The 23,894-nt window shown below is 33.0% G+C and overlaps 1 protein-coding gene across 3 annotated transcripts in view; it reads left to right on the forward strand.

The window, feature by feature from the left end:
• LOC129002228 (integrin alpha-PS1-like) overlaps positions 1-23,894 on the forward strand; it is a 51,563-nt gene continuing 27,669 nt past the window's right edge. For 2 of the 3 annotated variants that reach the window (XM_054429877.1, XM_054429879.1), the window contains exons 1-8: positions 1-322; positions 10,887-11,014; positions 14,725-14,754; positions 17,846-17,949; positions 19,094-19,221; positions 19,885-20,096; positions 20,564-20,777; positions 22,977-23,111. In XM_054429877.1, coding sequence (XP_054285852.1) covers positions 138-322; positions 10,887-11,014; positions 14,725-14,754; positions 17,846-17,949; positions 19,094-19,221; positions 19,885-20,096; positions 20,564-20,777; positions 22,977-23,111 — 1,136 coding nt within the window. In that variant the 5' untranslated portion in view covers positions 1-137. The remainder of the gene's footprint in view (positions 323-10,886; positions 11,015-14,724; positions 14,755-17,845; positions 17,950-19,093; positions 19,222-19,884; positions 20,097-20,563; positions 20,778-22,976; positions 23,112-23,894) is intronic. The other variant, XM_054429878.1, reaches the window with a different exon arrangement.

Here is a 23,894-nt window from a genome sequence, read left to right on the forward strand (position 1 = left end):
AGTACACGGTCACGCACGGTGTGTCGTTTATGATTCTGGTTTCCTTCCTAGGCTGTGGCTGTGACTTTATTATTGTTGGTAGTTGTCAGACTAGAAATATGTGGGAGTGGCAAACCTAAGTGTCGGTGTTGTCTACAATGAGTATCAAAAGTTTAACTAGTTGTTTGTTCTTAGTTTTAACTCATACAAGTGTAGTTTTATGTTTTAATTTAGAAACTAGGTTGCCTGTGATAAAACGAGGAACAGAAGGTTCGTATTTCGGCTATTCCGTCGCTGAGCACCAGTCTATAAATGAAGAAAAACGACAAGTAGAACACAGTTGGTAAGTTAAATTTATTTGCTTAGTATTGGCTTGTTTTCATAGTGGCTCTACAGTGTTACTAGGCTTTAATGTAGGTGTTGTAAAACTAGCCCAAATATCCGGTTTTGGCAATCTAAGCTCAACCTAAGAGTTATGTTGACACTAGGCCACCCTGTAGCATGTTGAGGCTGCACTTTAGTTTACGTCCTACACTCATTCGAATGAAAAATATCAATAAGTAGGTAACTTAGGCCTATATAGATTATTCGATAGGCTAACTTATAAGTTATCGATTATTTAATTCGCGTAAGTTTAGTTAGGCCTACAGTTAGGTTAACTTAACCTAACTAACCAAAATTTAGGTTACCGATTAGGCAAATATTTACTGTATTTACATTGGGATATGATGTAATTTTTATATGTCTACTATCTGTATTTTTAACGCTGAATCCAAAAATGCAATCAGTTTTTGTCGGAGAGATTCCCAAGTGGCTGTAAAACGAAGGTTAGGATTACGAATCTAAGGATAATTGAGCGGTACTGAAGGTAATGGTAATATGGCGTGGTCTGGACGGGTCCGTACTGAGTGAGAAGAGCAAACAACTGTTTATACTTGATCTAGCGGAATGAAATCAAATCAATTCATTTTGAAACCAAATAAGTGTAAGTTAATCAGTTCTTATTTAGGCATGTGAGGAAGGTAGGTCGGGTTTTATGCGAATTCGTGACTGTATTAAGTGTTTTGAAGTGAGGTTAGATTAGGAAGGTAAAGGTTAGGTTATAATGAACCGACTCATTAATTTATGCAACTTCCAGACTGTTTTTGCACAATTAAATAGTGGGTGAAACACAATGAAATAACGATATCAAAAATGTGCAAGCTTAGAGAGACAATTTATTATTAAAGATTAGGCTATAGGCTATTTAAACTTAATGAAATACTGAAAAACTTGAATGGTAATCGATAGGCCTATATCAAAAATTACGTTAACTAAATTGCAGTCTGTTAACTTACTCTGGACCAGTCCCAGTAAATTCGTTATTAAACCTATTTTGGTTTTGTTCCACGGTTTAAGTTACCTTATGATTTTTCTGGGTACATAGGCCTAAGTTAGTATGCCTAATTTTCAATGCACCTAACCTAGGCCTAGTTATAATAGCAGATATCTGTTTTTCAATCTACCGGTACCTAGTTAAAAACTGGCTGGGTAACTTAGCTTTGTGCTCATCTCTAGTTAACCTTAGTGCTTGCCTAACAATCTTAAGGTTGCCGGATCGATCCTGAGAAAAGTCAGTTGCTTTTGATGGGTTTGAAATAGGTACTGAGCTAGAAATATAACTGAAGGCTTGGTGTAAGTCTCAGTTACGTCAACTCTAATGTAGGCCTATTTGAATTGTATTAATGTATTGTTTGTAAAATGGTGTTTGCCGTTGAAAATAATTAAATAAATAAACTCTGCTAGTACAGTAAGTAAGATAAGACACTGTAAGTTAAAAATTTAGAGGAATCGGTAAATCTGAACATTCTGGACTTTTCTTTTAAACCTTCTTAAACCATTCCTACGACTAATACACCTTTAAAACATTTTTCGAGGTTTGGAAACTACTACAAATTACAAAAATATACGGAACTACTTTTCAAGGCGTGGATCAAATCGCACGCCTATGAACAAGGAGCAGAGTGATACGGACCGGTGGTTACTAGCTGATCATTAATTTCTTATCATTGTTTTTGTTTATGTTATTTTTTTATTATAAAAATGAAACTATTTGAAACTAACAATACCCTCGCCGTGCAGCAAACCTGTCGACAAAGCGAATTTCCATTTGTCTGAATTGATTTTCAATTAAATCTAGCCTATTTAAATAACATTAGGTTTAACGAGTACCTAGGTTTGCTGCTACAAGGAAACTAATAAAAATTTTTTTGTTAAAATATTAATAGCTTAGTATAAAATAAATAAATTTGCCAAGTTTGATCATAATATACATCCATAAAGAGGCAAACTACAACAGTTTACAATATTCCCCATAATAATTTTAAATTTACAATTTTTTTAATTTTCTCCGTTACCAATAATTGTACAATAACACTTTGATAGGCTATAGCTACTAAATTATTTGTTTTTTTAAGCACTTTAAAAAGGTCTAGAGAGAAATTGGGAAATCTTTTTTTGAGGGGACCAAAAATGAGAAAAACCAATTTTTACCCCATAAAACCCCCAGTAAAAACCCTGTTCCCATGGTCTGATCATGCTGGTTCGCGAACTCATTTAAGTTTATCCCGCCTTACACCTTTAAACTAAATGTCATCAAAATCGAACAAAAACTAGCCTACTCCGAAAGTTATCGCATTCACGGATGTAGCCTACATATATAAATTTAAATATGTATATATAGGCAGGCCTATATATATACATATACAAAAATTTGAACTAATGGTGTTTTTGGCCTCTGGGGACATCAAAATTAAAAAGTAACTTAAATCGGTCCCGGGTTTAGGTTTTACCGTGCCACCTACGGTGGGAGATTCGCTAGAACCTAACCAAACTCGCTGTATGATTTGATGAATCGGTTTCATAAGAGAAAAGGCATAAATAGGGAAGTCAGGCCCGAGGTTTATGGGGATTCATGACTTTTAATACTTTTTTTAATACTTTTTCTTTGAAATGGCGACCATTCAAAGGTAGATTGTAAGCCAAGTATGAATGGAGTGTAGGATGAGTAGCGTGATCTTGTAGTCTTTTTAGTGACTAAAACCGACATAGGCTATTTCTTACAGCTGTTAATTACTAGCCCATACAGCTAATGGCAACTAAGAGACCTAGACAGTTTTTATAGCTGGAATCCGAACCACATTTTTGCCTTGATATTAACGAATTGGTTTAATTATCGGGATAGCACTGCACATAGTCGTAGTACTCACTAGTGCGGACGTTACTATCCACTATTCGTAACCTCCAAGTAGCGGGATTACTGGACGACGCCACCGTCCCAGTCTACATTAAGTCCTTTGAAGGTAGGTTAGAACATAGACAAAAAGAATTAAATATAGACAGTCAGCTGTGCTGCATTTACCATAGGTTCTGGCACACACCGCTAGGAGCGCCATGTAGTTACGGCATACGTGCTACGTAACTACACGGCGCTCCCTGCGGTGTGCGCTAGAACTTATGGTAAACCACTGCACGGCTGACAGTCTTTATTTAATTCTTTTTGTCTATCGTTAGATCAAGTAACCTAAGTTAAAGTGTAGGTTATAGGCGATCAGGTTGTTTATTGATGAAAGTATTGATGTGCAAGCATTTTTGAAATTTTCTTATCATTTAATCAACTATTCCAAAATATAAAAACAACATGGGTGTAACATCAATAAACAACCTGATCGCCTATAACCTACACTTTACCTTCTTAATCTAACCTAACTTCAAAACACTCATCTTAAGCAGTTACGAACCTGCAAACCCCGACCTGCCTTCCCCATATGCCTAAATAAGTTAAGATCATTCATTGTTTCAGTTTTTTCAACCAAAGTAGACTCATATCACTTCACTTCTTATTCCCAGGTGTGTGATGTGCTCCATGCCTTAAGAAAGTAGTTCAGTATATTTCTGCAATTTTCGGTGGTTTCCGCACCTTAAGGGGAGTCCAAGTCGAAATTTTTCAATTTTTACTTTTTATAGCACAGAATTTCTTCTTTAAAATGGTAGGCCTATACTTACTTAACAACCTAGAAATGTATAAAAAAATATAAATTTCCCAAACATTGGAGTGACGTTTTAAAGGTTAACACGTTCGCTACTGCAATAGTACGAAATTTTCCATTCACATGGACCAGCGACGCACATATGCGACGGCCGGTTTCCACCCATAGACTGCCGTCGCATATATGCGACGGCTAGTCACATTAAAATAGACTGCCGACGCATATTTGCGTCGTGGTTCTAATGTTATTAAAATGCTTATATATTTGTAGTGGTCTATTTGAAGGCACTGAATTCCCTGCAGTGGTCTACAGAGATGTGTGACGCACAACTGCGTCGCTTGGTCTGTGGATATGATGATTGGTGACGTCATATAACAGTTGGAAAAACTGGCTTTTACTTTTCTGCATCACTGTATGTATGTATGCAGTACGTATGCTGCATTATCCTATGTAGCTTTTATATTTGTTCAGTTATAAACTGTTCTTGAATAATCTGTTTATTTTTTTACTTACTTTCACCTTAAAACACAAAAAAATGAACTGTCGCATATATGCGACGCTTACTCTATTTCAAGAAAACTATGATAATTTTCACTATTGTCTTCGCTGTAGACCGGGCGTCGCAAATATGCGACATTACTAAAGGTTATAAAAAATACAAAAAACAAGAATAATTTATATACAAACACGATTGTAGCGTATTACAATGTAAATGATCACTGTTTTACAGGTTTTCGCCCGTGGTCTGTGTGTACTGTTATCCAAGTGACAGCCGGTCTGTGTGTAAGATTCAAATGTATACCTCGGTCTGTGGCAATGACCGCGGCGTCGCATATATGCGACGCTCAGTAGCGAACGTGTTAAACTCGTAGACTCTTGGTAGACCCTTGGAGGCTTTTCTTACCGATTTCCGCAACTTTACTATGAAAGACTAAGTACTAACAAATGTTTCTTAGTCATATAAAATTATTAATATTATTTGAAGTTTGAAAATCGGCTTATGTCCGAAACATGTCACTACCGGTAGGCCTACTATTAAAAATATAATATTCAGGGTGCTCAGTTGTACTTTATTTACTACAATAATTTAAATTATTTTATTTATGGAAGCAAATTATTAATACTATTTCAAAATAGTTGGACAAGGAGTGCCAACTTTTTCAATTTGAAGGCTATGTAAGTTATGTTTTAACGTACGATTTTTATTACGTTGAAATCATCACGGATAAAATCAAGATAAATTGGTATGTAGCTGCAAAGTTTTATTTTAGTAGTCCTAGAAGAGTGTCTTCAGTTCTTAAATCACAAGTTCCTTAAATTGAATCTCCCACCCAATTCTAATCTCAGGAAACACTCATATTCCTTTGTTTTTCTAAATTTTATTTTATATCGTTCCGAAAATGCTCTCATTGATATGTGATGTTACCTATTTCTTAACCAAAGAGACAAAAGACAGAAAAAATAAGTTTTTAAATGTTCATATGTAAGTTATTGGTGTGAGTATTATAAACCAAGCTTAAAACCAAATTGAAAGCAGTGAATTTGTATTGAAATTGAAATTTATATGTTTTGACAGTATTGAAATTTTTTTGTTTTTGTCAAAAACCCTGGTCTTGACACATCTATATTTATATCTCTGTCTGCAAACATCTAAATTGCTACTTTATAACCCAGTGCATTCCTCCTGTCATAACATTGGATGGTTGAGGAGATAGCGAGGTTGAATAAAAAACATTCCATGTTCTATCTTACATTATAGATAACTGAGCAACTAAGTTTGATGAGGGTGGGACCAAACAATGGCCAATTTGAATAATTTGATGGTGGTCGTACTATTATTGGATGGTCCTGCCTCCCCCCTCTCTCCCCGAGTCTCTCAACGGTTGTACTCATCTCCCAATATAACACACTTGACCTGATCTGACACATCTACGGTATTTCTCCCTTTTCTCTTACACAGATGATGTCTTCTTGTGCATTTGAAAACATATTTTGTCCTTTGTGTTTTATCCTCCTCTTCCAATAGACATTTGGCCTAAAATCATGTTTTTTATCATTATGTCCTCAGTGTTTTTAGTTAATAATATTCCATACTCCATACTCCATATTTTATACTCCATAGTTTAAACTCTTGTGGGTTGCCTACAATTTGTATAGGCAAGTTAATTGCAGCGTAACATAAATTTGCGTGATACATTCTTCAACTTGTAGGGTAATAAAAAGAGTATTCAATTTGTAGGCCACTTAGTCCATTAATAAATCACCATTTATAGTTAAAAACATTTTTCTTCAAAACCACCAATTACCTCTTTTAACTCCAGATTAATAATGTGTTTTCAAAATTGAAATCAATATTGAATGGGTAAATTCCAGGTTTCTAGTAATCCTACTTATTGCGTACCGATACCCTAAATCAGCTGCTAAAAACCCCTGAATCAGCTGCTAAGTGAAGCGGTGATGTGATATGACTAGAGAATGGCCTTGCAGACTTGCCAACACTAAAACACTCAATGGTTGTATCTTTAGAATAATCACCTTTTTATATATGTCGCTAGGTTAAAACTTTCATGTCGAAACTGCTCCTTTTTATTTTCTGATGAATTATTTCTTCTGATGTTTTCATTAAAAAAAAGAGGTTTTAATAATTATAGAAAGTAGGCTACCTACTCATAACCACTACACCATGACACCAGATTTTGTTTTTAAATATCAAAAATAAAAAAAATATAAAAATTTTAATCTATTGTTTTTTAAATAATTTAGAGTGTAGGCCAAGTTATTTAATATCTGTAAATTTTGTTTATGTTACATACAGAATATGTTATTTTAATAAAAAGTAGTTTTTTTAACTGAAGAAGGCCTACAGTACCTGTTTAAAATTTGTAATAATATTGTTGTTTAAATAACTCCTAAACTTGCATGTAACCATCATGCAACGAATGGGATATTGATAAAATTAAAATAAAATATTTGGTCTTTGAGGTCTTCGTGTTACTATCTTTATGTTAAGCACTTCTTGTACTTAAAACTTACAGAGGTCTAGCATACCGTAATATTGCATACAGTACGTTAATCTGTGTACTTCTATCTTTACCGATGTCTCTTAAAGAATTAGCTTTAAAAGCATTTCATCGCACAATGAAAACAGACATATTTTGGAAGCGACCATGACTCACACACTGTGGCTTTACTATGACACTATTTATGATGACTCATATTTAATTGAGAGTTCTCGACAGATGATGCAAAACTGTAACTCTAACAAAAGTATTACTCACATGAGTATTACTCATATTCATAGTATTACTCATATTCATAGTATTAGTCATATTCATATTTTGTTTAGGTACAGAAAATTAAGCTTTAAAATGTATATGTAACAAACAATAATAGAAAATTTATTTTATTAGGCCTAATTAATTAAACAATACAAAACTAACATACATTCTTCCACAAATTGTAATACAAGACATAGTATGGAAATTTTAAAACCTGCTATTAAATTAAGTTTTTCCAGTTTCCATACATCTTTCATCATAATCCTAACAGCGAAGGTTCATAGAAAGTTAACTAAACTATGTTGTAACAGAATGAATAAGAATAGCTTTTTATCTCAGTCTTATCAACCAGGCCTTCTGTTGTGGGTGTGCCTGATTTAGTTGTTTTTTGCTAGCACTACTAATTGTATGAGTTATTATCTTCAATATATGCCAAGCCAGAAATACTAAGTGCATATTTTTTATAATATTTTTTTTCATTTGTAAACGTACATTGTGAATAAAGTGTAAATTAAGTAGATTTTATTTTAAATCCACCTTTTTAAGATTAATTTTGAATTGGCTTGAACTTGAAACTACTAAAAAGTAGTCGATAAATAGAAAGCAGATTACACCATAGAAATTTATTGAATATTTAAATGTCTTTCTATGTAATTTAATTAATTCAACCTCAATGGAATATTTACAATAAATATAAGTAATGCAATGTTATTCATATTAATCTGGAACAGTTGGTCTACCAAACGCATTGATGTTCCACCAAAAAGCAATCCTCTTAGTGGTTTGAAAGTGTGTTGGCGGTGTTTAGTTAGGGGAGTGCATTGTATGTAAAACAGTCAACAAAGGAATTGACCGGTTGACAGTACTGTCAGACAGAGATGGATAGCCTAACAGTTGGCTCTCACCACTTGTACACACACACACACATTCACAAACACAAATGTGTGATGCAACATGTCCAAACAGATGGTTTTACTCAGTTTCTTGTGTTTCAATTGATAATGTTTTTGGGTTCTTACCTTCTTATGTTAATTTCTTACTTCAATTAAATCCTTCCTTTTAATTGGAATTTTATTTTAGGCTTGTCTGCAGCAATTATTATAACTTTTGTTATTTCACAGCGCTTTTTTATTCAGTCTTTTTTTTTCTGTAAATAAACTATAACACGACATATATACAAAATTCAATAATATACAAAAAATAAATAACAAAGCAATCGTAGAATTGAAGTACTGTAGTAAGATTTTAACAGTTATTAATAATCAATGAATAAAGTAAGAGTAATAAACATTTGAAGCAGTGAACAACATTGATAAAATAGAATGAAAAACAGTTATTTTAAACTCAGATCCAGGCCTATGTATAAATCCCTAAAGGTTTTCTGTAAAATTCTAGAGTAACATATTCCTCAGCTGTACAGGCAAACTGTTTAACAAGAACGGAATTAAATATTCCCTTGTTCTTTCCGAATATTTATTTGTTGTTCTACGCACGATAAAGATTATTTGCCTTGAATTGTAACTATTTACATTTAAGGTTTTTAAACTTATCTGAAAAACAATAATCTGTTGAACTGTCAACCGGCAAATCTTGACTAATTGATAACCATTAACCTAGGTTGAGATTTTCAACCATCAGCAGAATCAAGTCTTTGTTTTGATTATCCTACTTTGCACGGTTCTCAGTTGCATTATAGCTGTGTTTTTTTACTATATTAAAGGTCTGTTAAGAGTAAAGATTGATGTGGCGTGCCAGTAAAAGGAAAGGGAAGTAGAGGGTAAAATAACCCCTGCCTTTTCATAAATCAAGTCCTGCCATTAATCTATCTTGGCATTACTTATCATTCAAACATTTCCATTGAAAAGTAAGTAAATATATAGCCAAAAGAAGGCCTAGGAAATCAATTATTTGTTATTTTGGCTATGAGGTTATTTTATTAGCGAATTTCCCTATAGGGAAGTAGCTATTACCGTAGGTGGCACGGTAAGACCTAGACCCGGGACCGATTTACTTTTTCATTTTGATGTCCCCAGAGGCCAAAAACACCATTCGTTCAAATTTTTATATATGTATATAGACTTATATATATATATATAGATATATATATATATACGTCCGTGAACGCGATAACTTGAGTAATTTTTGTCCGATTTTGATTAAATTTGGTTTAAAGGTGTAAAGCGGGATAAACTTGAATGAGTTCGCGAACCAGCACGATCGGACCATGGGAACGGGGCTTTACGGGGGGTTTTATGGGGTAAAAATTGGTTTTTCTCACTTTTGACCCTCAAAACACAAAATTTCCCGATTTCTCTTTAGACCTTTTTAAAGAGCTTAAAAAAACAAATTTTTTAGTATATAAAAGTATTTTTGTTCGATTATTAGTAACGGAGAAAATTAAAAAAATTGTAAATTTAAAATTCCCATGTTATTCTTATGGAGAATATAGTCAAATGTTGTAGTTTGCTTGTTTATGGATTTATTTTGATCAAACTTGGCAAATTTATTTATTTTGTACTAAGCTATCAATATTTTACTCAAATACACACTTTATTAGTTTCCTTGTAGCAGCAAACCTAGGTACTCGTTAAACCTAATGTTATTAAAATATATTTAACTGAAAATCAATTCAGACAAATGGAAATTCGCTTAGTCGGCAGGTTTGCTGCGGCGGGGGTATTTTTGTAAGTTTAGTAGGGTTATATAAGCTGTTTTAAAGTTACATAGGCCTACAATAATAGTATTAGAAGCATAACGTGTACATATTATTTATTGTGTTCATAATGGTGTAAAAAGTGGTTTACTTATAAAGTTTTATTTATCAAATTAAGTTAGTGGATTAAACCAATTTAAATGGGTTTATTTTTTTTTGCGATTTGGTAAGAAAGTTATTAAAATATTACTTTGGTTTCATTAGGTTTATAGGATTATTGAAAGGACTAATATGCTACAGTATGCTGAATGTAGGTCTAGGTATATGCTGTATACAAGTGTTAGTCAATATGGAATAACTTGTTCAAAGTTTATAATTAACTCATATATTGATGAAAAATAAAATACAATTTAAAACATTTCCTTGTTAACCTCGTAGCATCATCGTCTCCTGTAATCATGATGGCGAAATCATAAACATTTCCTTTGGCCTCGGCGATATTGTGAATTTTCCCTTGTGAAATTTCTTTAAACGCTTTCTGTAATAAATTTGCAATAATATTGCTAGAATAAAATTAGCTCTGATCAGCTTGATTCTGACTCGATGCTCGATCACTCATAAGGTTTTAGACGATGATAATCTTGAAAATAATTTAAACCACTTACACACCTCTAATCTTGTCACAACAGTTTATAATTCCTACCTAAAGTTTACCAACAAAAATTCACTGTGAAGCAACACAACTGGACCAGACAGTACAGAAACACATTGACATGAAAATCACTATAAATAGACCTTAACTGACTGCCAGATTACTGGAAAGACCTGGACTAGCGCACAGCTGAATTATTGAGATTTGATATGTATATATATATATAAACAATATATAAACAATATATATTACAATAACATCTATTATACATATATTTAGGATGTGATTATGTGCAGGCTGCTGGTCGGTGCGCCTCTGGACCAGAATCTTCAGCCTGGAACCAACAGGTCAGGAGCGCTGTGGAGATGTCCTCTCACCACCAGAACAGACGACTGCGAACAGGTGGTAACTGATGGGAAAAGAAGTGAGTCTGTGTGCTGAGGTATTCTTAGTAGCTGCTAGTCGTGTATCAATAGTCACATAGCAAAAACAATAGCCTGTAAAGATCAAAAAGAATGATATTGCTAGGACCAAAGTCATACTATTTTTTTTTCACAGTACACGTTATATTGAATTGAGTCAACTAAAAAGTAAACTAGAAGTTCTATGTTTGTATCACCGAATCTTTGTGTTGTTTTATATACATATCTGTAGTTCCAAATTGTTAAATTATGTTGTTACATGTATGTTTTAGCATTAATGCCTCCTACGAACAAGTTATATTTAAATTAGTCTTTTCCCACCCGTGACTAAGGTATGTCAGTTTCTGAGATAAGCCTATGATAGTTTTAATGTTGACAATCGTTTATTTTACCAGTATGCGTTTTTGTATCTGTGTCATCGATAAAACAATAACTGATAATTATGTTTTCTGAAGGGGGTTGTTTGATAATGGTTGTATTGCCTAAAACACTTATTCAAAATTTTTGATCTGCAGACAGTAATTTGTACTAATATAGAATAGAAACCAGAAAGATCCAATACTCTTTTAGAAGTATAAAAACAAAATGTGTTTTTTATAAAATAACGATGTAGATGGGGATTTATAAGTCAAAGAATCTGGAGGAAGGGGGGGGGGGGGTGGGGGAGGATAATAAGTTATACATTTATTTTCAAAGAAATTTTTTATTTAGTCATATTTACTTCATTTAAATGGCATAATCAGGTAACTGCATAATCAAGTTTTTGTCCTATGTAAGTTGTGGTTTTTCCATAAAATTATGAATTTTTTATCTCTGATGTTATACAAGTGACTTTCAAAACCATAGTTTTATAATAGTTTTTGGTAATGGATGGACTGTCAACATACCTAATTCCTTACATTTATCTATGACGTTCACTTATACCAACTTCATCATTGTAATATTAAATTTTATTACAGACTAACTATATTACAATCTCAGTACAGTATCTGATAAGAGAAGGATTTATAACATAGTGAAAGAAAGATCGTAAATTCATAAAATAAATCATCAATACAATCTCATTGTTCTAGTTTTGTAAACAGTGGATTGTTTTACTATTGTACAACTAAAATACTTCCGATAAACTTGATTTTAAATTTGGTTAGTTTGAATTAAATATTGATTATGAATTGAATAAAAATTTTTATAATTTTTATTTTACTGTAGGCTATTCTTTTTTGATCAACGAACCCACATCTTATATGCTGGGTTAGTGAGCGTTAAGGATTAATCGTCTTTATAGTTAACTACAACAAATTATGTATATTCCACTTTTAAGTCCCATGATGAGACTGTAAAATTTCAAAACTTATTATTAGGCCTCACTCAGAAAAAAAAATATAGAAAATTAAACAAAATTTGCATTGCATGTTGTATATAATATGAGGAAGATTGAGCATCTAGTAGGAGACAAAAAACATAATTAGTGTTGGGGAAGCTATAATATGCTAGAGCTACTACTCGTACTTCGGCTCTCTCCGAAGAAAAGTGGCGAGCTTTTCCCTGACATTAGATGTATTTAATGTTGTATTGATATTAAAATCTTTCTGTTGGTGAAGGAATTTAGTCTTCAAGCTTGGTACAGCTCTACATTTATTTAGTTGATGACCATTGTATGTGTACTAAGTATGAGTTAGTGATTTGCATTTTGTTTGAATTAAAATTATTATCAAAGAAAACATATATTTTTGTACTTGTTTTTACATTTGTTTATTATTTAGTATAGATTATTTCTGCAAAGCTCAGTTACTTAAGTAATGTAAATATTTGAGCAATTGTTATACTAAAATAATGGTTTTCCATTCATGGTTCTAGTTTTTATAAATTTAGTTATTTTAAAGACATTACTACATTGGTTTTTTATCTGTTTATATTTGTTTTTGTTGAAGCTTGAAGTGAACTTATGGTTTGAACCTTAGTTTTTCGGAGATGATCATATGCTCAAACTAGAAATATTGGCCAACATTTCGGAAGTATTGTGGGTAGCAATCCATCATATAGGATAATCAACAATTCAACTGTCAGTTGAAGCTACAAATTTTGTAAGTTGAATTGTAGCTTGCCCCAAAGGTGGTTTGCTACATGGCATTAAAAAAGCTAGCCAGTATTTTTGTCAGTTCATTGACCCAGTCTTATGTTGAAAACCAATATTTGGCAGTATACGAGGGTCGTTTTTTAAGTAAGGGCCGTTTTTGCATGTAGCTTAGTAGTATGCGTGTACGCCGCTAAGAGGCTCCTTGCCGCTTACTGGCATTATTTGCGAATATAATGACACCACTTGTAGCTATGTAGCTGACAAGTACGCTTTGCTGTGGGTTTTTAAAATTGTTTAATTATTGAATCTCCTGCGACTTGCGAGATAAGGTCAGGGATACGTTTTTGACCACAAGAAAATATCCGATGCCAACATTCCTCACCAGATGACTGAAGGTTATGTCCCTAATGCAATGAGTGAGTGTAAAGTGTCTAAATGGCTTATTGAGTGTAAAAATGGCTGTAAAAACCTTTTTTCCTTGTGCTCCTCTGTGAGTAGCCTGAATTTCCACCAAAAACAAAATTTTCTTCCAAAATAAACATTTTCACAGCCATTTTTTCAACTTTGCCAATCTCTGCACTTTCCCCTCTATCATTGCATTAGTTTCATAAACTTCCGTCATCTGGCGATGGATGTCAGCATCGGAAGTGTTTCTTGTGGTCAAAAAGAGATATGTATCACTGACCTCATGTCGCAAGCGGCGGGTAATTCAATAATAGAAAGTGTTAATAAAAGTGTTAAAATCACACAGCCAAGCATACCTGTCAGTTACAGAGCTGAAAATGGTGTCAATTTTTTTAAACAAATTTGTTCACAAATAATGCCAGTAAGCGGTGAGGAGCCTCTTTACGGCGTACACGTGAACTCTAAGCTGTACTCAAAAACTGCCCTTACTTAAAATACGACCCTCGTATTTTGACTATGTAAGCCCATTTTGTAGTTTGATATGACTTGATTAAGTTTATTTGGAAACAACATCTCTAAGATATTGATTGCAGTAAGTCAGGTTAATAATTAGAAATTTAATTCTAGCTCAAATATTTTAAGTTATATTTATTTAATTTTTGTATGAATCACAATATTTTTCACAGCTAACATTTCAACAGTAATTTTCATACTTATTCATATTAAAAGTCATGTGATATAATAGAAATGTAATATATTAGTCTACTAATACAAATGTACATAACTAATGGAGGTGGTAACTTGGGAATAGAATAGTTTGGTAACTAATTCTGTCTAACAGATCACTGAATCAAAAAGGTGGCCAAAAAATAAACCAAAACTCAAAAGAAGATTTTATTTCCATTGGTATTTTTTTAAGTAGGTAGGTATAGTAAAACAGAATATGAATAACTACTATTGGTATTGTTATAAAAACAGTCTGCTTTATCGAACAAAAAAAATTGGGATAACCTCAAAAGGATGTTAATTTTAAAATTATATTTGCTTGAAATAATAAAAATCGATCTATCAAGAATAATGTTTTTCCCTCTTTCTTTGTGTCAGTAAGGTTTTGTAAACAAACATTTAAATGTCGATAGAATAAATCAATCATAAATTAGTAAACTGTTGTGGCCACCTTTGATGCCTATGTCTAATCTAACCTAACCTACAAACTGTTTTGTCCTACAGAAGAGGCAGATGATGGCGATTATGATCCTTGTAAGTTGAGTTGCGATCGTAAGGGTTCTGTGTGCCGTGATACGATTGGCCAAGCTTCCACAAGTCACATGCATGTGTTACTAACACTCGCCGATCCTTTGATTAACAAGCTTGCTGCTAATTAATTTATTTGCTACCATTTCATGTTTCGGCTGGATTTCATTCACCCTGTAAGCTCCCTAGCTATGATATAAATCTCTTCATGTCTACCTATTTATTATTGTAGGCTAATAAAACGAGACTCTGTTTTCATACCATGATCACGTAAGTGCAACAACATTTTAAATTCATTTTTCATCCACTTTCCATAAGTGTTTAAGGTTTATTTCACAATTCAATGTTGGTTATTTTACTCTTAAATATTTTTGAATGTTGAATGTCTGACAGTTTGGTTGGTATAGATGACCTAGTAAATTTTGTTAGTTTCATTTCTAATCTTTAGGAAACGACCTAAGTTTTATTATAGTGATTTTGCATTTTAAATTATTTAATTGTTTAAGTTCTATGGATGATAAAATTAATTTTCATCCCCTAATAAATCAAATCAATATAGGCAGGTTCTAACTACCCTTTGAAAAACTTTATTGTTTAAATCCGTCATTCAATGTCAAAACACACACACAGTAAGCATAAGTAAAACAAAGCAAAATACTTCCACCTGGGCGTCTCCTACCAAGATCTGCCACAGCTAGTCAACTCCTCAAAAGTTGACCATGGAGACATTCAGACAGTGCTTTAGACCAGACCTAACAGTCTACCACATTAACAACACTGGATAGCTAAAATCCCAAACAAAGTAATTCACAATAATTTGACTTGAGGTTGCACCACATCTCATTTAAACATTTCAGAAGTTTTTGTTGTGGTACAGAAGTTACTCATCTAGGCGGAAGATTGGTTACGTCACTCTTGTGTTCGATTTATAGGATTGGATACTTTGGCTTCTCACTTTTCTTTTGGGTTCACTTATTCAATTCAAAACAGTTTCATCACTAAATGAAATTAACCTATGATTCATGCCTATTAAAAGAACTAAATTTCTGACAGTAAGGTTACTCTTTAAGGAACTAAAATAATTTTTGATAGGATTCAATGGAGTCAAGAAAATAGCGTAATTTTATGAAGATATTTCGATAACAAAGCAATCTGCAGCGATTATTCTCTGTATGAATAAGATGGGAGAAGCTATATTTCGACTGGCACACAATAATACACATATATATATAAGTTAATTTAAACAACAGCGCTTTGTTTTTATTTTTGGGGGTCATAAATCAATATAGTACAACAGTTGTGTTATCACTGATAGAAGGTAATGCCTAATTAAAATTCAAAGGAAATTCATCAGTATGTTAAAAGAAACACTGTCAAGACTCCAGTCACATTCTCATGGTTTCTTCAGAGACTACTTATTTTTTCGTTCATTGTCTGTCACCTTGTATATTTTACTGCTTGACTTAATGGCAAAATTGGGTTTATTTTGTTCATATTTATCCTCTTCAATATTGACTTTTTTTTATTAACACCGATGTGACAAAATTTAAACATTTCAAAATGTACGCTGATAAGTCCTCCCAAAAAATGTATTCTGTGGCAAGTCATACTATATTGAAGAAGTAGTCAAAAACATGCTAGCTTAGTTTATTAACATAATAAAAATTTAATTTTATCTATGAGTTTTCAAATTTATTCACTACTTGGAGAAAATATGAAACATTAAATGTTATTTGTTCATCTCCACCAATGAGCCTTATATAAACTAATCTAGTGCATTTTGTTTACTGACATACACTTTTTTTCAGCTGTGCCCGAGACTGCTGGTTTTTACTTTGAGAATGTAATATTTTGTATAGTAAATTGATTGTTTCGCTTTTAGTTATTATTGGTAGATTAGTTGTAATAAGTTATTTTTCTAGTGCTGTAAAAGTTCTATTTCCAGTTTATTTTCTTGATTTCTGTGTTACAGTAATTTTTTTACGTAATGTATTGTGTATTTTTAATTTAACAACTATTATTCTTCAGTCGTCTGTTTTGCATGTTGCAACCAAATTTTATTTTTCTAATTAGTATAAAACTTGTGAACAATTCAGTTTGTTTTTCACCTTGTCAATGTTTATAATAATTAAGAATTGGTAATTTTTGTTCTGCTGGCGATTGAGAGTCATTTTCAATTATTGTGATGGTAATAAATTTATGTTTCTTATTCACACAATATACTTACATGGGGAATGTATTGGTCACGTCAAAGTTTTACAAAATAATTTTGATGTGTCTAATTAAATAGTTTAACATATTTGAAACAAACTTTACTTGTTTTTTGTGACCTAGGATTTTGTAATTATTGTACATTTCTTGATGTTTCTGTCAAATCTTTTGGACACTCTTTAAACACGCTTTATACATATTTGCTATACATTCATTAACAATTTTTTTAGATCAAAAGTAGTATAACTGTCTTGTTTAAATAAACATTAAGAAAGTTTCATCCACTATCATTGTTTGTGTGGGTTATGTTTTTATTTTCAGATGTAGATTTTTAAGTTCTTAGGTATTTAATTCATTAATATTTAGTTCAAGCATAAAGATAGCTTCCAATGTTATATTGTTTCTTCGTTTATTGAACTTTGAGTGGTGGATGTGTGATTTTTACACAATTTTATCCAACCAACAAATAACATCCAAAAACATAAAAACATTTTTTTTATACTTTAAAATATTATTGTTGGTAAATAAAATAATACTCATGGAATATTTTACTGTTACAACAACCTAATCTATCTTTGCCAGACTAGTGTAGTTTGTATTAAACGTTTCATCAGCAGATTGTTGCACTAACTTATGTTGATGTGATAGCCACCGCAAAACATTTGTAACAAAGACTTAGATATTTATGGGGTTCAATAAAAAAGAAAGTTTTGGGTTGATATGTAAATACATCACAAACAAGGCAAATTATTTGATAGTTTGATTAACCCTTTTTGGTTGAATTACGTTACATTAAACCTATTTCAACTGTATAATGAAATGGTAAATAGAAGTAACAGTTAAACGTATTTGTTGTATTTCTACTCACCACTGCCTATGTTTACAGCAATTGACTCTGATAACTTGATGCCACCAATGAAAGATGAGATCAAAGACAACCAATGGTTGGGAGTGACTGTGAGGAGTCAGAAGCCTGGAGGGAAAGTCATTGTGAGTTTTCAACTTAACTGGTTGTTGCGTAATGTTGTCGAAAGTGCTGTAACCACGGGACATGTTGACGATGGTGTCGTGACCGCGGGACATGTTAATAATAATGCTAATAATATCACTTTATTGTCATAAAACATTTCAAATTTCCAGCAAAGCTGGTGAAACAGCTGACATAGCCATTTCTTAGCTAACAAGATCAAAAATTAAAACTCACTTTTTAAAAACGGTTATTTAAATACTCTTCTATTGTATAGTATTTATTTTATATAAGGAATGTTTTGAATTCTTTCTTAAACTTTACAATATTATTGATACCTTTAAAATAAGCAGGTAGACCGTTGTAAAGCCTCAAGTACGGTGATCTTTTGTAAAGACATAGCCGATGTCTTGAATACTGCAAATTATTTTTTGAACGTGTTGGGTATTGATGAATAAATTATTTGTTTATAAATGATTGCGGATTACTCTTGAAGTATACCAGAATTTTGTAGGCTATATATATAGTGAAGGCATTGTTAAAATTTCATATGTTTCATAAAGCTTTTTACATGATATTTTTGTTCGTGAATGATAAAATTCTTAAGAACTTTCTTTTGTATCGTAAAAATAGTTGAGGCATATGATGTTGAGCCCCATAACTCAATACCATATTGCATAATGGAAAACAATATGGCATAATAAACAAACTATAAGCTTTGTTTTATAATCAATTATGTTTCTTAACACATACATCTGGAAACAAACTGTATGTAATTTAATTTGTTAACTTTTATTTTCAATTTTAGTTTTTCATGTCAAATTTTTATCAATATTTAAGCCTAAAAATACTGTTTGTATGACAAACGCTAAAATATCATTTGCATACGGTAATCCAAAAACTATTTTTTGTTTATTTTGTGGTGTTTGGAATTGCATAATGTGTGTTTTAGAATTATGTGTCATGACCGCAGGACATGTTGACAACGGTGCCGTGACCACAGGACATTTTGACGATGGTGACCATGGGACGGAAAAAGGTGTAGTAACATGGAGAATGGACCGCGTTTTTGGTCGGGATTTTTGTTTTAAATGGTAATGAAAAGTCGGGAATCACATTTGAGAAATCTGGTAGACACCCTGTAAAGTGTTTGTGTGGTCGTTGCAGGTGTGTGCCCACCGCTACATACGCAAGGGTGAAGACTTCCAATATGGCCAGGGACTGTGCTACACGCTCACACAGAGACTGGACTTTGATGAAAGCTGGGAGCCTTGCAAAGGCAGACCTGTCCAATTGTAAGTCTTTCAACACCTCTGTGGCTTTCAATTTACCATCAGACATCAACCACATTAAAATTAACCTTAACCACATTCAAAAAAATATAACTTTCACTTCAATGATCCCAGACGGTGGAGTCCATTTTGATAGAAAAGGTCTTCTACAGCGTTCTTGACTTTGATAGTCTTGCAAAATCCTTTTACATATTGTATATATTGTGCAAAATTTGAAGAGTTTTCATAACAGTTTACTGATGCTTGAAATAAAATTGTAAGTAATAGTTGTAATATTTTTTAACAATACTTGGTCAAAGCATCATATTTGTGTGCTAATCCGGCTGAATAGTATCTGAGTAGCTGAGTGGTTATAGTGGTCCCTAGTAGTCAAAAGGTTGCTGGATGGATCCTGAGAAAAGTCAGTAGCTTTTTGATGGTTTGAAACTGGGCCCATCTGTCCTTGATCATTGCACTCCTAATAAATGATCCTAATTCATGAAACAGCTGCTCTCAGTCAGTAACAAATCTACGCAGACAATCTTACTCCATTCTTCACTCATCTTGCATTTATATTCAGCTTAAAATATACACTCAACTCACTGACTCGGAAAATTGATGTTTGATAAAAACTAATTATCTGATGTCGAATTGGAAGAGTTGTAACAGTTGAATTGTGTGCCCCAGAGCTCATGAGCAGTATGGCTACTGCCAGGCAGGCACCAGTGGGCTGCTTTTGTCGGATGACTCGGCCCTCATCGGCACCCCGGGACCCTACACTTGGCGGGGAACTGTGTTTGTCTTCAATGTGTCCGAAGACTACCTCAATAGGGACAAAAACTTCTATTACGGCCCTGTCCTGGAAAATGATGCACCTGTAGACAAGTACAGCTACCTAGGTGAGACACTAGTAGGATTGTTAGAAAATAATTTAAATGTAAAATAGGAAAATTCCTTTCACAATACATGGTTCTTTATGACACTTAATCTGACTAACATGTTATAAAATAAAGGAATTGTTTGAAGATATAGTTTGATCTAATATAAACCTTCGTACCTGAAAATATATGTAGGTTCTTTGGTGAAAAAGTAAAAAAACAAAAATTACTAAACACGCACAGCAATCCTGCAAAGCCCTAGGACACGCTAGCTGAAACTGCCTGCTCAAAATAAAGATTTGTCAGTGTCGCCTCAAACTGGGAACATTTTTAAAGGGATTCAATTTGTAGATTTATATCTTTCAGGTGTGTCACCCTCATACATATCTAATCCAATCCAACCTTATTTGAGTGAAACATTTTCTACAGCTGGTCCATAGGCTGTCCACTTAAGTATCAAAAGTAAATGACAAGTACTGTGTTGGTAGGGATGTCAGTGACGGCCGGCCACTTCCTATCTGATGATGAGATGGTGTATGCGGCTGGAGCACCCAGGTCTAAAGGCACTGGCGAGGTTGTATTGTACACCAAGAAGTCTTCCACCATCCAGACACTCATGAACGTGCGACAGATCATCAGCGGGGAACAGTTCGCATCCAGCTTTGGCTACGAGGTAGCTACAGCTGATGTCAATGGAGACAAGTGAGTCAATTGAAGAATAAGAATGCTTTATTGCCGTTACAAAAGTGTTCATGCATGGTGTTGTCACAAAATATACCTTTCAACGGAGGTTTCAGATGAATCTTCACATCGTAATCATCCTACTTCATTATAAATACATAGTTTTTATACATCGATTTTAAATTTTAATTGTGTAGTATGATTTACGCTTGTTCAAACTTATTGTGAAACACTGCCTTGGTTTCCCGTATTATTATTAAGCACATATTAATTTGTGTCTCAACTTAAAACTACAAAAAAAAAAAAAAAAAAACTAAACCTTATGAAATATACATTGCTTGTAGACTTCAAATACTTGATTTTCTAAATACAGTAATGGTCTACTGTGGGTTCTAAAATAAATTAAAAAATAAATTAATTTAATATAATAATAATTTAATAAATTTATTAAATTAATAAATTAATTATATTTTAAAACTAGCTGACCCGACGAACTTCGTATCGCCTAAGTTATAGGTTTCCCCTAAGACAGACCGATGGAAAGAAAGTACCGTTACGTTTAATTTTCAAGATGATCTCGTTCGCATCGCTCAATCACGTCCTGGTTGAAGTTCGTTCGCTACGCTCACTCACCTTTGGGTTGGAGCTCGTTCGCTACGCTCACTCACCTTTAGGTTGGAGCTCGTTCGCTGCGCTCACTTGCCTTCATTGATCCAAAATTAAGGCGAGGGCAAGGTAACAAAATGTCGAGTTTTGGCGTTTTTTTTATTGGAAATATAAAAAAACCTTAAATCATCCCATTTTTAAACGCTCACCCTGGCTTTAATTTTTGACAAAATTTCATGATTAAAGTGTCATATTACTGGAAATTTTGTCAAGATTTCCAGAATATCAGTTATATTTCCTTTGGGCGGATAGGATTCGCCCCATTTCGCATACTAATTTACATGTATTTCTTATGGAAGGAGTATTTTAATAAGATATCAATTAAATAAGTTATAACTCGTAATCTGTTGAACCAAAATAAACACATTATATACTTTTCTTGTAGAAAATTTAATCTTCTTCAATTTTATAATTTACTATAGTATACAAAAAGTTGATAGTTTTCGAGATATAATCAAAAAACCCAAAATGCGTACCTTTCCCCCCCTTTTTCCCCCCTCCACCCCCTGGCTCACCACCTAGGAGTCAGGACTTTTGGTATGTTAACACCCTAAGCCCCCTGAACAAGTTTCTGAAGGAATCGCTTAGTTACCTACTCACGCACTCTACACCTACTTTTGGATCATTCATTGACTGGACTAATTAATGTTTAGGCCTAGGCTTATACATTAAAAAGTTATACCACAATCATAGTTATAGTAAACTGAGATAAGAATGTACCATTGTATTAAAAAATATATACATATTTCAAGACCTGTCAACCACGTTAATCATGGAAATGCCTTTGGAAAGTTTTTGCAGTAAAATTTATATGAACTGTCCACAGCAATGAAAATCAAGGGTGGATGGATCCTAGTTTGGTGTTCACATTCTATCAAAACTCCTTAAAATGTAACTTACAGTAAAATATCTGCACAATTTTCTTTTCCTACAGTTCAAATTCAAATTCAAATTATTTATTAACTCATAACATCTTTTGGAGTACAATGTACATAGATAGGAGGTTTGTCACCTAACAAGTTACCTAAAAATGTACATGTTCTCTCACTGATTTGAGAAAGCAAAGTGGCCAATTCGCTCATCAATTACTTTGTCTCACTCCAGATTTGCAACGTGAAGGCACGTTTCTCAATTATTTGTTTTATGGTTACTGTAGGAAAAATAAAATGTGCAAAGTGCAATCCCCTCACTCGAGAATCCATTCCTCACTCTCCTACGGCTTGTGAGTAAGGATTTCTCTCGAGTGAGGCAATTGCTTACTTTGCTCACTAGTTGCACAAATAACTATAGCCTTGTCTGCCAGCCTTAGTCTGTCAATGTCTGTCAAAAAAATTGAAATAGTGTTGCCTTTACCCATGGTGGCACAAATGGTAATCATGCCTCGCTCTTAACTGTAGAAATGCTAGTACATGTCACTATAACTCATTATAATTTATTCCCAGCTTAAAAATACCTGGGTCTCCATTTCATTGAGTGAGTTTGTAGATCATTGAGTGATACTAATTATTGTAGATTATTCGTTACAGATTTATATTTGTCCTATTCTCCTTGCAGACTTCCTGATCTACTGGTTGGAGCCCCTTTCTACTTCACCAGAGAGCTCGGTGGAGCTGTCTATATTTATATGAATGTTGACCATTGTCTCAACTGTACCCAACCTCTCAAGCTGACTGGGAAGACAGAGTCAAGGTAATTGATGTTTGTGGAACTTGGATAGTTCTACACTAAGGGACCAGTAACAAAACTTCAAATATCAAGAGTAAATTTAATCATTACAGTTTGGAAATTAAGCACTCAAAAATAAAGCCACTCTTTTGGTTGGAAACTAATTCTCATACTGGAAACATGTGTTCTATTAATTTAAAAGTATTTTTTTTATATCTCTGCAATTTTTTCAGTCAAGATTTGTAGTCAAGATTTGTAGATTGGTTCTACATTTGTAACTTGATTTTATAAGCGTAAACAATGTCTGAATTGACTGAAACAATTAAAAACAAAAAAAAATATGACTCATTCTTTACGTGACATGAGAAGTTAATTTTGGATAATCAAGTGACAGACAGGACTGTAGAAAGAAGGGGTTTTGCGATATTTATGTCCTATTAATAAATCTAATGTAAAAAACTATTGTGGTATTGAAAAAAACCTGATTTCTTTAAACACTGGAAATGTTTTTATGGAAAAAATCTAGTTTATATAATCATTGTTATGTCATTAACTATAAGATAAATTATACTAGTTAACTGCCCTTGCTCCGCCACGGGAATATTGTCAGCAATAAAAGAAATAATAATTAACAAATACTGTTTATCTTTGTATTTTATTTAGGGGTTGTTTAATTTTTTACATGAAATAGAACTGATAGCTTGCCTGTATAAACTATTTTATGTAAATCAAACCGATACATTCTTTTAACCAAATGAATGTTTCATATTAATTCGAGTTTCATTTGAAAAATAAATAGTATACGAA

The sequence above is a fragment of the Macrosteles quadrilineatus genome, unplaced genomic scaffold, assembly GCF_028750875.1.
Source record: "Macrosteles quadrilineatus isolate MER2022 unplaced genomic scaffold, UCM_ALF_1.0 Scaffold_9__3_contigs__length_116548681, whole genome shotgun sequence".
Lineage (NCBI taxonomy): Eukaryota > Metazoa > Arthropoda > Insecta > Hemiptera > Cicadellidae > Macrosteles > Macrosteles quadrilineatus.